Source organism: Geotrypetes seraphini, chromosome 2 (genome assembly GCF_902459505.1).
Source record: "Geotrypetes seraphini chromosome 2, aGeoSer1.1, whole genome shotgun sequence".
Taxonomy (NCBI): Eukaryota; Metazoa; Chordata; class Amphibia; order Gymnophiona; family Dermophiidae; genus Geotrypetes; species Geotrypetes seraphini.
Genome location: NC_047085.1, coordinates 469,348,177 through 469,361,116, shown reverse-complemented (window position 1 = coordinate 469,361,116; position 12,940 = coordinate 469,348,177). Strand labels below are relative to the sequence as shown.

The following is a 12,940-nucleotide window of genomic DNA, read 5'->3' as shown; positions in this document are numbered from 1 at the left end:
TTAATTTTTATATTTAGCCCCCTCTCAATAGTAGCAAATGTTTCTATAAGGAGGTGGGGGTTTGTTGTTTTTTTTTTTTTTTTTTTTAAGGGGGGTCATTATTTACAATTTGCTTTTCTTAACATTTTCCTTATTTAAAGTGACTGAAATTCATAAACAAAAATTAAAGAAAAATAAAAAGATCTAAGCATAAAATCAAAGGAAAACCTACAGAAACAGGACTATTGCAAACCTGAAAACAAGGACTGCTGGGTGCTTTGTACTGGTCTTTGGGTTTTTTTTATAAGTATAATACATTTACAATATCAAATGATATCAAAGAAAAAGGTTTTTTATACATAATTACAACACTTCTACAATAACAAACAATCCTTTTAAAGCCCACGATATTGGGGAGATACATTTGCATCTTATAAACATAATTTTAAGGAAAACAAAGAAATGGATTGAATTCAAATGAATCCTAATCATTCCCTACTATATAGGACTCTGGCTTCCTACCAATTTTCTCAAAACAATGAATCATTATAATAAAAGAAAATAATAAAGGTCTCACTTCTGTTCACGAGCTAACAGAAATTGTTGCAGTTGAATGGGGTCCCAAAAAACATATTCAATGTCTTGTACTTTGACAAGACATTTACAAGGAAATTTCAAATAAAAAGATGCATCAAGAGCTAATACTCTAGTTCTTAATTGAGTAGCTCTTGATACATCAGGAAAAATGCTAACCAAATCTCCACAAAACTTGGTTAGTCTATTTTTAAAGTAAAGTTTCATTATTAACATTTTATCTGTCTCATTCATTCATGTTATGACCATGGTGGACCTACTCTGGATAACATCTTGAGTGTCTGTCAAATTTATTTCATCTGTTACCAGTTACCGAGACTGAAACGCTGTTTTGCCATTTTGGTGGTGTGGAAATAGAACAAACCTGTTGTGCCTCTGTAGACTGTGCAGGCCTTCTCTCAATGGCCAAGGTGTCATATTAACTGACTGGTTTATTTTTAGTCATTGTGAGGATCAGACACCCCTCCTTAAATCCAATGCTGGTAGCCATGGAAACGACACAGGGCATCTGGATACACACTGTGTTCCATCTGTTTTAATAAGCCACAAGGCAGAGAGAAGCGGCATTGACTACCATTATTTGCCGCACATATTGTCTTGACAATATGGATATTATGTTTGTAAAATCCTGTAACAATCAGCTTGCGTTGTGAAATGAAAAATTCAGAATGGAAACGGGAGTCAGGCACTAATCACTGTCATTTCTTTTCTGTTTTTCAGCTGTACCAGCATTCTTTCACTGCAGATTATGTCCTTTGCAATTTGCTTAGAGGGTAAGAGCTCATTTCATTTCTGCATTTGAAACGAAGCCGCACTATCCCTTGCTGTGTCCATGACAAAGAGCTAGCTTGACAAAATGTAGTGTAATCTTTCTGTGTTTGTGTGACATTGCATTTTGTGCTTCATGAAAGAGACTTGTGGAGGCAGTTCGAGAAACAGGTACCGGTATTTTCACTTCCCTGGGGTAGGGTTACCATATGACTCCAGAAAAAGGAGGATGGATTGAGACATCCAGGTTTTACTTCCATTGAAAACAATGGAAGTAAAATCCGGATGTCTCAATCCGTCCTCCTTTTCCTGGAGTCATATGGTAACCCTACCTGGGGGATCATTACGATTTGGCCTATAAACTATTCTTCACTGGTAAAAAGTGATCACTGGTAGGAAGGAGAGAGGAACAAGCAGAGCAATAACTAGTTATGAAAAGAATGGTTTTATTTTTCCCTGGCATTCATAGATGGAACTAGAATCAACTTTTCTTAATAAATAGGAGCACCAAAAAAAAAAAAAAAAAAGATTAAATTAGGTGCATATAAAGCCCTCAGCCTACATGTATCAAAATGTGTCAACAAGAGAGGACAATTTTCAAAATATTTTACTTTAGTGATAAAACAGTTTTCTGAAGAAAACTGAGGACTGAAAGGGGGAAGGGGCCTGGAGCAGATGGGAGAGCAGTACTTTTCAATGTTCCCACAGGACCAACAAATCATAGATCTTCACAAGGAACTCCACAGGGTAGTTTTCCTTTGAAAATATACTTACATGTTCAGAGTTGTAAAGCATCCAGAGGTCTCAAAACACCCCCATGGCATATAAAAATTGCCCCAAATATTAATAGTATTCTTATCAAGAAGCCATATCCAAGCCCTGGTATTGGCATGTCTGTCCTACCTTAAAGAGAAATGCTTTCTCATATGCAACACTCTACTCCAATAAAAATTAATCAAATAAGTAATTAAATAATATAATTGAGTATAGATACCGAGGGTCCTCAGTTTTCATAGCTCTACACAGGGAACCCCTGTACAAGAGATTTGTTCATTTTCATTTACCCAAATGGGTAACTTGCTGTGAAACATCCCTGGACCTCACGGTACAGTGTGTGCAAAATCAAATGTGATTATCGGGAGCAAGCACACTGCTGGGATCAAGAAGGTATCTACATGAAAAGGATATAAATATTGAAATGGCGCCATCCCCCTCCCTGAAGAATAGTGTGGGAGTGAGTGGGGTCAAGGGTTTCTGGCTCTGTGAACCTGAATAAAAGGCAGCCGGAAGAGACAAGCCGCTAGAGCCACCCTTGCTTATCTGAGGCAGAAGATCCTCCTCCATTTCCAGCTATAGTGAGAAGCTGATGCAGGTGCAAAACATGGCAGTTTTGTGAGTACAGATCATTACTGTCTATGAGAGACATTGGGTGGGTCTGAATTTAGAAAAACTAAGGATTTCTGGGGTTGTCCCAAGGGTTCCCCACCTCTAAAAACTTGTTTTCATGATTTCTGAAAATTTATTTTTACTCCCATGCGCTGTTTTTTAGCTCCAAAAAGCACCGTGGTGGCCATCTTGGATATCCTGATTTTATTTTATAAACCTCTATCTGCCTCAAAACATCTCAGGGCACGCAAGGGGGGGGTCATAAGCTTAGCCTACATTTTAGATGTCTAAAGTTTTGTGGTAGGCGCCATTAGTCATGATTCTTTAAACGGTGCCCAAGTGTTTTTGACACACAGCCAGTACTGTTTTTGTGGACGGCTGCCAATTTCTAATTTCAAAACATTTCCATTCCTGTGTACTCCTGAAGCTTCAGCATTTTTATTTTAGGTCATTAAGGAAGTGATCTTCATTTGAGAGATGTTCACTTATTAAGCTGTCATTCTGTTTTGTTTTTTCTATAAAGGTTTACAGTGTTTCTATGTATGAAGATTTTTTTTTCTGATGTAGCATCCCTCTTCACATTTTTTGCATTGGATTGTATATACTGTGTTTATAGAAAGGCATGGACATGAGCCTTTTATTTTGAATGACTTTCCTGCATACATGGTTAGAGAGTCCAATGATATGTGCTTTCAATTACCATACAGTAACTGCAAAACTACCACACATTAGTAAAAGAGCCCTTTGGTAAAGATTGTCAGTGAATTGGTGGCAAACGTAAGAATAGCCATACTGGGTCTAGTCTAGTATCCTGCTTCCAGCAATGGCCAATCCAAGCCACAAGTACTTGGCAGAAACCCAAATAATAGCAAAGTTCCATGCTACCGATTCCAGGGCTTCCACCTTGTCTTCTCAATAGCAGACTATGGCCTTTTCTTCCAGGAACTTTTTTTAAAACCCAGATATGTCAAATACTGTTGCCACATCCTCTGGTAACAAATTCCAGGCCTGTATTTGTTGAGTGAAGAAATCTTTTCTCTTATTCTTATTAAAAGTATTTTCATGTAACTTCATTGAGTGTCCTCTCGCCTTTGTACTTTTTGAAAGAATAAGCAATTGATTCACATTTACCCATTCTTTACTACACTGAATTTGTAGACATCAGTCATATCCTCCATCAGCCATCTCTTATCCTAGCTGAAAAGCCCTAATCTCTTAAACTTTTCCATTATTGAATTTGGAAAAAAAAAAATCTGTCTCAGAGTTCTTATTACATTTGAACATTTTTTATAAGCAATACCCTCACATTGGACTAGTTGAAATCTATCATTTGGCTGCTTCCTTGTATGTGGATAAACTGTAGCATGCTTGTCATTTAGACTTGCTTGAAGCATTAATTAACACATGCTGTGATCCAACAGATTGCTAAATTGCATTTTAGGAATTAATTGTACATTTGACTTAACCTCTTAAAATATATTTATGGAAAGTTCAGTAAATATGTGAAGTCGGTTATAGTCAATTATCCTTATTTTAGAAGCCCTATTTGTGATTTACATGGTAACATAGTAGATGATAGCAGATAAAAGCCACCAAGAAACTCCTCTGCATACTTGATTTGTTCTTACCATTTTCAGGGCATAGATCTGCCATTTTTAGCCACAATCAGGGCACATGTAATACCCAACTTTAGAAAGCCAGTTTTTACATGCGTATGTATATCTGCATTACATGTAGATTGCAAGGGGGCGTGTTTGGGGTGGCATCAAAATCTGCACTTGTATTTTCCATGTTAGAAAGAGAACGCATGTGTATGTCCCAATATATCAACCTCTGGATTTACAGCTCCTCCCTGGCACTTATAAATCTTTTTTTAAAGTGTTCATTTCAGCTAGCCTTTTCTAGGAGGGATTCTGGGAGATAACCCTCTTTAAACTACTGCTGTTTACTTCCGTCCTCCAAGTTGAAAGTGACTACAGAGGCCACTGTCTTTATTTAATTAGGAGCATTCACTTGTTTAGGTTTTCAAAATGTTACACAGGTAAATGTCATTGACACATGTTAACTGCACGGGCTTATTTCTAGAATTGCCTTGAAGGGGATGAATTCTACACATGGCACCTTAAAATACTGGCTCCAAACCCCCCCCCCACTGAGTGGTATTCTATAAACCACGCTTAAAGTTAGGCCTGGGACCCAGGCCTAACTTTAGGTGTGTCCATTTGCACCAACTGAAACCTCTTCCAAATATGAGTGCCTACATTAGATGGGGATGCTCCTTATTCTAGAATTACATGTGTAAATTTGAGGAACACTTCTGATCCACCTATGTCCCTCCCATTTCCACATCCCCCCCCTCTCTTTGGCACCACATGTACATTTTAGGCACGTTATAGAAAACTAGCTTAAATTGGCATCAACATACCTACCTTTAGATCCACCCACTTATGTAGATACGTGCACCTAATTGTGGCACTTTAGCGCATAACTTAAAGTGGATTTGCATGTGCAACTTAATTGTTTAACAAGCCAATCAGCACTGATAATTGGCAATTGACCCTACTTGGCACTAATTAAAAGTTATGCTCGCTACGCCACTGGGGCAGAGGGCATATGGGATATGTGTCTGTGTCTGAGAGAGAGAAGGGCAGAGGGCACATGGGAGGTGTTAAAGAGAAGGGCAGAGTGGCTGAGGGCAGGCGGGATGTATGTGTCAGAACTTGCCCAAAGTGATTAATCAGATTTCATGTTTCATTTTCCCAGAGAAAAGATTAAACTTTATTGGTCACTAATGGCAACTTTTGTTGAGGTCTCCTGTTCGTTTCTCCTGTTCTTATAATTAGGCCCTGTGTAAGTGTCATTCTTCATTTTCACTCAGTTTTAAGCTACGTATGAGTAATTGTAACAATGGTGAAACCAAAGGAGATAGATTAGAATTGCTAATCAATGCAATGGATGAGCTTGTTTTTGAGTGCAAATTAACTCAAAATGCAGCTCGATAGTCGACAAGCAAACACATTTCATCATCCACCATCTGCAGTCGTTCTTTTTTTTTTTTTCGATTTAATTTCTGTCAGAGTTGAAAATCCAAGTTCGCAAAGATAAAAAGATCCAAACAGTAACAAAGCTTTTTTGCTCAAGTTAGGATAAAAAATAAAATGACTTGCCGTTAGTTTCCAAGGACCAATCACGCCAAAGAATGATGCTTGTCTGGGCGGTTGTATCCTTATGCACACAGACTCTCATAACATCGACAGACTCTTGCATACACAATGTATATGTCATCTATTCTAGTGTATACTTATGAAGGGAATTTAAAAAAATAAAGTAAAATTCTGGAAAATCTCATGGCACACCCAGAATCTCTTCAGGGCACACCACTGTGCCATGGCACACAGTTTGAGAGACACTGATCTAGGGGGTACTTGGCTTGAAGATTTGAGAAATACTGTATTAGGCCAAGAAAACCCTGGCTTAATATATCAGCATCTATAGTGTACATGCTTACCGGTGCCTAAGTTGATTTAGGATGTTTCTATGCTTCCGAATTTGGACCTTTAGCAGGAAACGTCCAAGTTGGACTTAGATGTCCTTTTCGAAAATGGCCCTCTATGCATACAGCCCCATAAAATCAAGAAAAATCATGGGGCCTTTTCCATCTGCTGCTCAAGCAGGCACTTGTGCTGTCTCAGGTGCCGGTGAAGGTATGGTTGTAGGCAGAGGGTACAGTGTGATTGAGGATCTCTATACGACAGTGTACGAGAGGGTGGTGACCTCATATAGCATCATTGTAGAGAGGCTGCAGGTGGTGGTGATAGTGATACTAACATTGGTGTTCCTTGAACTTCCACGTGGAGTTTGGGGATTTGAAATAACTTATGACTTTTCTCATTAGGTCAAAACAAACTGCATTCAGGCAGTGGCATAGTAAGTGTGTGTGTGTAGGGTAGGGGCTGACTGCCTTGGGTACCATCTTCGCAGGAGAGTTGGCACCAGCACCTCTCCACCATCCTTCTGTGTACCTCTAGAAATGTTTGCCAGCACGGGATTAGGATGTGACGTCAGAAGGGAGCCGATGCTGCTCACACCGATTAACATTTCAAGAGAGCTACAGGGGTCGTGGGAGGCGCCCATGCGGCGAGGGGCGGAAGGTGCCAGTCTCTCTAGCTATGCAACTGCATTCAGGTACAGAAGATATTTTCCTTTCTCTGGAGGGCTTACAGTACAAGAATGTAGCCATTTTGGAAGGGGGAGGGGTACTGGAGTAGCACAGGCCCCCTTCAATTCCACAGAAACCTTACACTGTCACCAACAAGGATCAGATCTAAAACCTTCTACCCTGAACCATTTCAGCCACGCATTGAGACGCTGGAGCTTTGTCATCCTCTGGGGTACTCATTTGAAACAAGGAGAATTTCCAAGAGTGCTACCCTGGAGATTCTGGTTTTCAATTTTGTACCTCAAAGCCTAAATGTATCTTCCGGAAACTACTTCCCCCGCGTTTCTGTTGCTTAGATCCACATTTCTGAGACATCCAATGCCTCCCACGCATGGTCTAACATTCTATTTAGATAGCGCATGAAATCTGTCCGTTCATACTGGTCAGACAAATAATCAAGTGATCTCTACAGCAATGTGAGTCGGAACCAGAGCAGCCCTAGGTTAAAAAAAATGTATTTTGTATATCTATGAAAGGAGGAGGGTTGGCAAGGGACAGGGGAGATGCTGAAGGGGGGGTCGGGGGGGGGGGAGCTGTTGGAAAGGCCTAAGCATGTTAACTCTGGACTCATACAGATGGCAAGTTTGGCTACGCCACTGCGATATAGATAACCAGAGGGAGCTTTTTTTGCTGCATATTCCATAAAGGAAAGTAGATGCCTACTTTTCTTTATAGAATTCTAGCATAACCGGGTATATGTGCATATGCAGTTAGACGCAAGAACTTATGCAAACCAGAGAGCTGGTGTAGACACTCATGCCTAAGTTCTGGTGATATGTGCTTATTCTGTAAGTAACAACGTATCATCGGTAGGGTAAACCTAACCTATCGTTCCGTTGCGATAGTAATCCTGCTCAGTATGAGAGGAACCACAGGTTCAGTCACTTGGTATATGTGCTTTTTCTGTAAGTTATGCATATAATTGTATACCCTGCCTAATCTGTGCAACAAGCTCCATGCTGTTGCTTTTGCTGCAGCTACTAGTACACAGAAGTTTGATCAAATCTATCACTTAAGTGATATCATATTCATACATCAAGTGGTTCTTATAGCCCCTGATGCAGCCTCTGGAGGGGGCAAAACATGGCCATGTCAGGCTACTGTTGATTTTAAGTATAGTTCCTTAATAAATATCTGTTTAAAGGACTTTTCCAACTGATCTGCCTCTTTTTTATACTAACCTGCCAGGGCTCTACCAGATATCACTCATGTGGACACCCATCTTCAAGCTACTAAAAATATGCATTCAGGCCCTGATTCTCCAAAGTGCATCCCGATTTTACGCAGCTGTAGGCGTCCTACAGCCGTCTAATCAGCCAATCAGGATGCACGTTTTTTAAAAAAAATGCTCCCCAGGCAGGCCTGAAGGCGCCTCCGGGAGCCTAGGGAGACCCGCAAGATGCCTAAACTTGTCTAAGGGCCTTAGGTGGGCCTTAGGCTGAACCTAGGCGGCCCTACGCGTCTCCCTAGTAGAGGAGAAGCTTAAAATGTAGGCCAGCAAAATGCTGGTCTACATTGTAAGTAGACGCGGCCGCTATACTTATCGCGGCTAGGGATCTCTCTGCCGCTATAAGTATAGCGGGCCGCGGCCTGTCCGATCGCTGGCAGGAGGGTACCCAATCCCTCCTGCCCGAAGAAGCACCCTCCCGACACTACCGACCGCCCCCCCTGACACTACCGACCGCCCCCCCGACATTACCGATCTCCACCCCCCCGACAATATCGATCACTGGCAGGAGGGTGCCCAATCCCTCCTGCCCGAAGATGCACCCCTCCCCCCCGGCGCTAACAACCCCCAAACCTCCACTCCACCAAACCTGTTCTTACGGCGAGATGGGTCTTGCACGTCCAGCCGGCAGGCAAGCCTCATCGAAATGAGGCGGGCCCGCCCCTTCCCGGCCCATCCCGCCAAAGCCTAAGGCCTGATTGGCCCAGGCTCTAGAAGCCTGGACCAATCAAGCCTTAGGCATAGCGGATCCGCCCATCCCCACTAAGTCTAAGGTCTGATTGGCCAATCAGGCCTTAGATTAAGTGGGGATGGGCGGACCCGCTATGCCTAAGGCCTGATTGGTCCAGGCTTCTAGAGCCTGGGCCAATCAGGCCTTAGGCTTCGGCGGGATGGGCCGGGAAGGGGCGGGCCCGCCTCATTTCGACGAGGCTTGCCTGCCGGCTGGATGTGCAAAACCCATGCCATCTCGCCTTAAGAACAGGTTTGGTGGAGTGGAGGTTTGGGGGTTGTTAGTGCCAGGGTGGGTGCGTCTTCGGGCAGGAGGGATTGGGCACCCTCCTGCCAGCGATCGATATTGTCGGGGGGGGGGGAGATCGGTAATGTCGGGGGGGGGCAGTTGGTAGTGTCAGGGGGGCGGTCAGTAGTGTCAGGGGGGCATCTTCTGGAAGGAGGGTTTGGGCACCCTCCTGCCAGTGATCGGATAGGCCGCGGCCCACTATACTTATAGCGGCAGAGAGATCCCTTGCCGCAATAAGTATAGCGGCTGCGTCAACTTACAATGTAGACCCTCCTGCCAGCGGTTGGTAGTGTCGGGGGGGGGCAGTCGGTAGTGTCGGGGGGGGTGCATCTTCGGGCAGGAGGGTTTGGGCACCCTCCTGCCAGCGATTGGTCAGGGGGCCACGGCCTGCTATACTTATAGCGGCAGAGAGATCCCTTGCCTCACCCTCCCTCCATTGCTAGAGGGTCTGAATGGGTCTCAATTTTTTTCTTCTTTCCCTTCTCTGTAAAAAAAAAAAAAAGAGACCACAGTTGTTACATTCTGCCATGCTTTTGCTACAAACTGGCTTCAACCGGCCCTAACAACAAGCTTGTGAGTATGGCTGGCTTTTACTGTTGTTTGAACTTCAGGTTCTGTTTGGGAGTCTTAGTACTGTGGGTTCGGTCATCGTACATTAAGGTATGGATATTTTATTGAGGCTAAGTTTTATGACTATAAATCCGTGGAGGGAGCCGAGACTTCCCGCCCTTTGCATGCACGCGCTTGGTTTCCTTGTTGGTTACAGCACGGCAGTAACGGGGCGATTTCATGCTCGTACTTGTTCTCATTGTTGGGTTTCAGTGCAGCAGTAGTCCTGTTTATTCTGAGGCTCTCTTTCATCGGTGTTTGTCATGGCCATGTGCAGCTGATTGTGCAGGTGCCAGTTTATAGCAGCATGAGATGGGACATGTTTTTTCTGGCGCTGTGGGCCGTTCTTCTGGTTATTCCCTGAGTCTGATTTTATTTCTATGCAAGCCGCGGCAGGGTAAATTTTGCGGGGCTTGAATCCGACTATGTTTCTAGGAGCGTTGATGCAGCGGCCACGTGTCAGTGAGAATCAGGCGTGCGCTTGGTTCTCCGGCGATGGCGGGAGAGCTGCAGCGTTCCGGTAGTTTATTTCCAGCTGACTTTGGTCAGGATATGCCGGGGTTTCTCTCCTTTCTGGTTCAGACAAGTTGTATGTGTTTCACCAGCTTTCGGACAAGCTTGGGCAGATTTATATGTCTATATCTGTGTTCCTGCTGTACTCCCTTGAAGGAAGCTGCTTGTTTAATCGGACTCTGGGGTTAGCACTCAAGGGGTTTACCAGAGAGACTCTGACCTGTGCTAGGTCACCCAGTCTCGGTTTGTCTCCGGACTGGGGCGACATACGGCAACTCACGGCACGGTGAGATCAGCAGTAAGATAGTGCCCTGTATTTCACACAGGTATCTCATTGTCTCTCTTGGGGTCCCTGCAGATTGAGCCTTTGTCTGTTGGTAACTGTCCTTATTTGGGCCTCTGTGCTGAGCTGCATGTGTCTAGTAGTGCACAGGATATATATGCCTAAAGGTAGTACAAACAGTTTCCAAGTTCGGGCTGTCTCTATGGGCATAATGACACTGCGCATCTTCCTGCGGCCAGGACTCTCTTTCTCTATTTCTGAGGGGGTCTGGACTTCAGATTTCCATGCTTATCACGCTGGTTTCTCCTGTCACCATTTTCTCATGGCACATGCTAGACGGGCCCCCCGACCAGACAGGAAGGGCTGTACAGCTCCTTTTAACCAGGAGCCAGTTACCTATTCTATCAAACCCGCGGAGGATCACGCGCTATGTGGCTGTTAGCCTCATCCCTGAAGCTCTCATTAGCGATGTGAGCTTTGTCTGATACCTGTAAGGATGCTGTTGTTTTCCACGGGGCGGTAGATGCAGCATCTTGATTGAGTCTAGTACGTATTCACTTTAAAGGACATACGTATTTCGCTCATGTTGCATGGGGTTAGTACTGTTTTCATGGTTCCAGTATATTCTTCTTTACATTGTGAAACTTGATTTTTCCTAGGAGAATCTTCTTGCAGATCCTACAGTCTCATCCTGCCATTCCCTGACCTTCTGCACTTCATTCTGAGGGGATCTTGACTTCTTCCAATGACTCTTCAGGCTTTCTCATGAGGGAGAAGACGCTATAATTTCAGGTCAGGTGGCTGTGAAGATTTTTCAGGATGCTTGCATCTTTGCATCCTCTTCAGGTTTCCAGTTTCTTTCTTGGAGTCTCTATGTTTTGTGTTTCCCTTTTCAGTGTTACTGGTCCTCAGGACAGTTCTTGTAGTTCTTTGGGAACTAAGGGACGTTGTTCCACTTACTGCATGGTGCCCGAGACGGGGGCATTGGGCAGACTGGATCCCATTCTGCTGAATTAGTTTCTCGGGGTTGCACATTTCTGCAGACAACCTGGGAGTATATTTACATTTTCTCTATGGACTCCGAATTGGCACTTGGTTTGCCTGTCTCTCTTGGAGCAGCGCTTTCGGTTTTGGCACATGCCATTTCGCCTACCCAAGGCTTCACAAACGTTTTAGGTGATGTGGGCGGTGGTACCGTTTTGGCGCTACCAGGCGATTCATCTAATTTCTTCTTGACTGCCTGCTTGATTCGGACGACTTCCAGTCAGGCCATTTGACTGACACGAAAAGGGTGGTATCTTTTCCTCAGTTCTTTACATGTGCATCCTCGAATTTGCACAGCGCTCTTTTCTCCTGTACTATTTATAGGTATATCGGGGTAATGTTTTTATTCATATAGGAGAGACATGTGTTTCTTTCCGGAGACTTGGGTGTGGGGTCTCGGTCTCAGATTGGTATTCTTCTTCGCTTACCATGAGCAAGAGTATGGGATTCTGTACAGTTTCTGGGATCCATATTGCTGACTCCACTAGGAACTTCGGCTTGCTTTCCCCTTCTTACGCTACAGCAGTCGCTTTTATTCTGGTGGTTCCCGGTATCTCAGGGCTCCAATTATTTGGTATGCTCCTCCTGCATCGCTCTGTATGATTTGGTGGCTCAGCACGATTTCTCTTTTCAAGGCATGCCTCGGTCTTTGCTGGACTAGCTCATGACCACCGACCATCCCGGGCTGTTGGATTGGGGGGCTCGGTGGCTTCCATCCTCAGCTCCAGGAGTCTGGTCTTCAGAGGCGACTCAGTATTTGTTCATTCTTCTACTCTTGAGCAGGGTCAGGCTACCTTTCTGGAGCTTCAGATCATTCTTCCGGATTGCCGCTGAGGGTCCTTTTGGTCAATATTAGGATGGGGGTATTTCTCTACAGCTTGGGCAGTAGGTGTTGTACTCAGTTGACAGGTGAAGTTGGTCTGCTTCAATGGGTGGACTCTCATCTTCGTCTTCTGTTGGCAGATCCTTTTATGGATCAGGATAAGAGTTTGGATAGACTTTCTCTCCGCGGAATCTGAGCATGGCCAATTTCTTGTATGTTATAGTGTACAGCGCTGTGTGCGCTCTGGAAAGTGTGCATGTTAGTAATAGTGTAATCTTCTGCATCCTGGATATTGAGATTTGTGGCTCAGGCGTTCTAGCTCTTTTTATGGACGTGAGATCTCCTTGACCTAGACCGCATGGCCTTGTCTCTCAATTCTAAGCTTCCTAGCTTCTTCGGCGGGCCCAGGGAATGGGGGTTAGAGGGGATAGCTGCATGGCTCCTTTCTCGCCTCTGCCTTCTCTTTTTCAGTGTTT

At 44.1% G+C, this 12,940-nt stretch overlaps 1 protein-coding gene across 5 annotated transcripts in view; it reads left to right on the top strand.

The window, feature by feature from the left end:
* The window catches only part of DPP6 (dipeptidyl peptidase like 6), a 1,246,761-nt gene that overhangs the window by 940,637 nt on the left and 293,184 nt on the right, over nt 1-12,940 (top strand). For all 5 annotated transcript variants that reach the window (XM_033931638.1, XM_033931637.1, XM_033931641.1 and 2 more), the window contains one exon: nt 1,294-1,346. In XM_033931638.1, the coding sequence (XP_033787529.1) occupies nt 1,294-1,346 (53 nt within the window). The remainder of the gene's footprint in view (nt 1-1,293; nt 1,347-12,940) is intronic.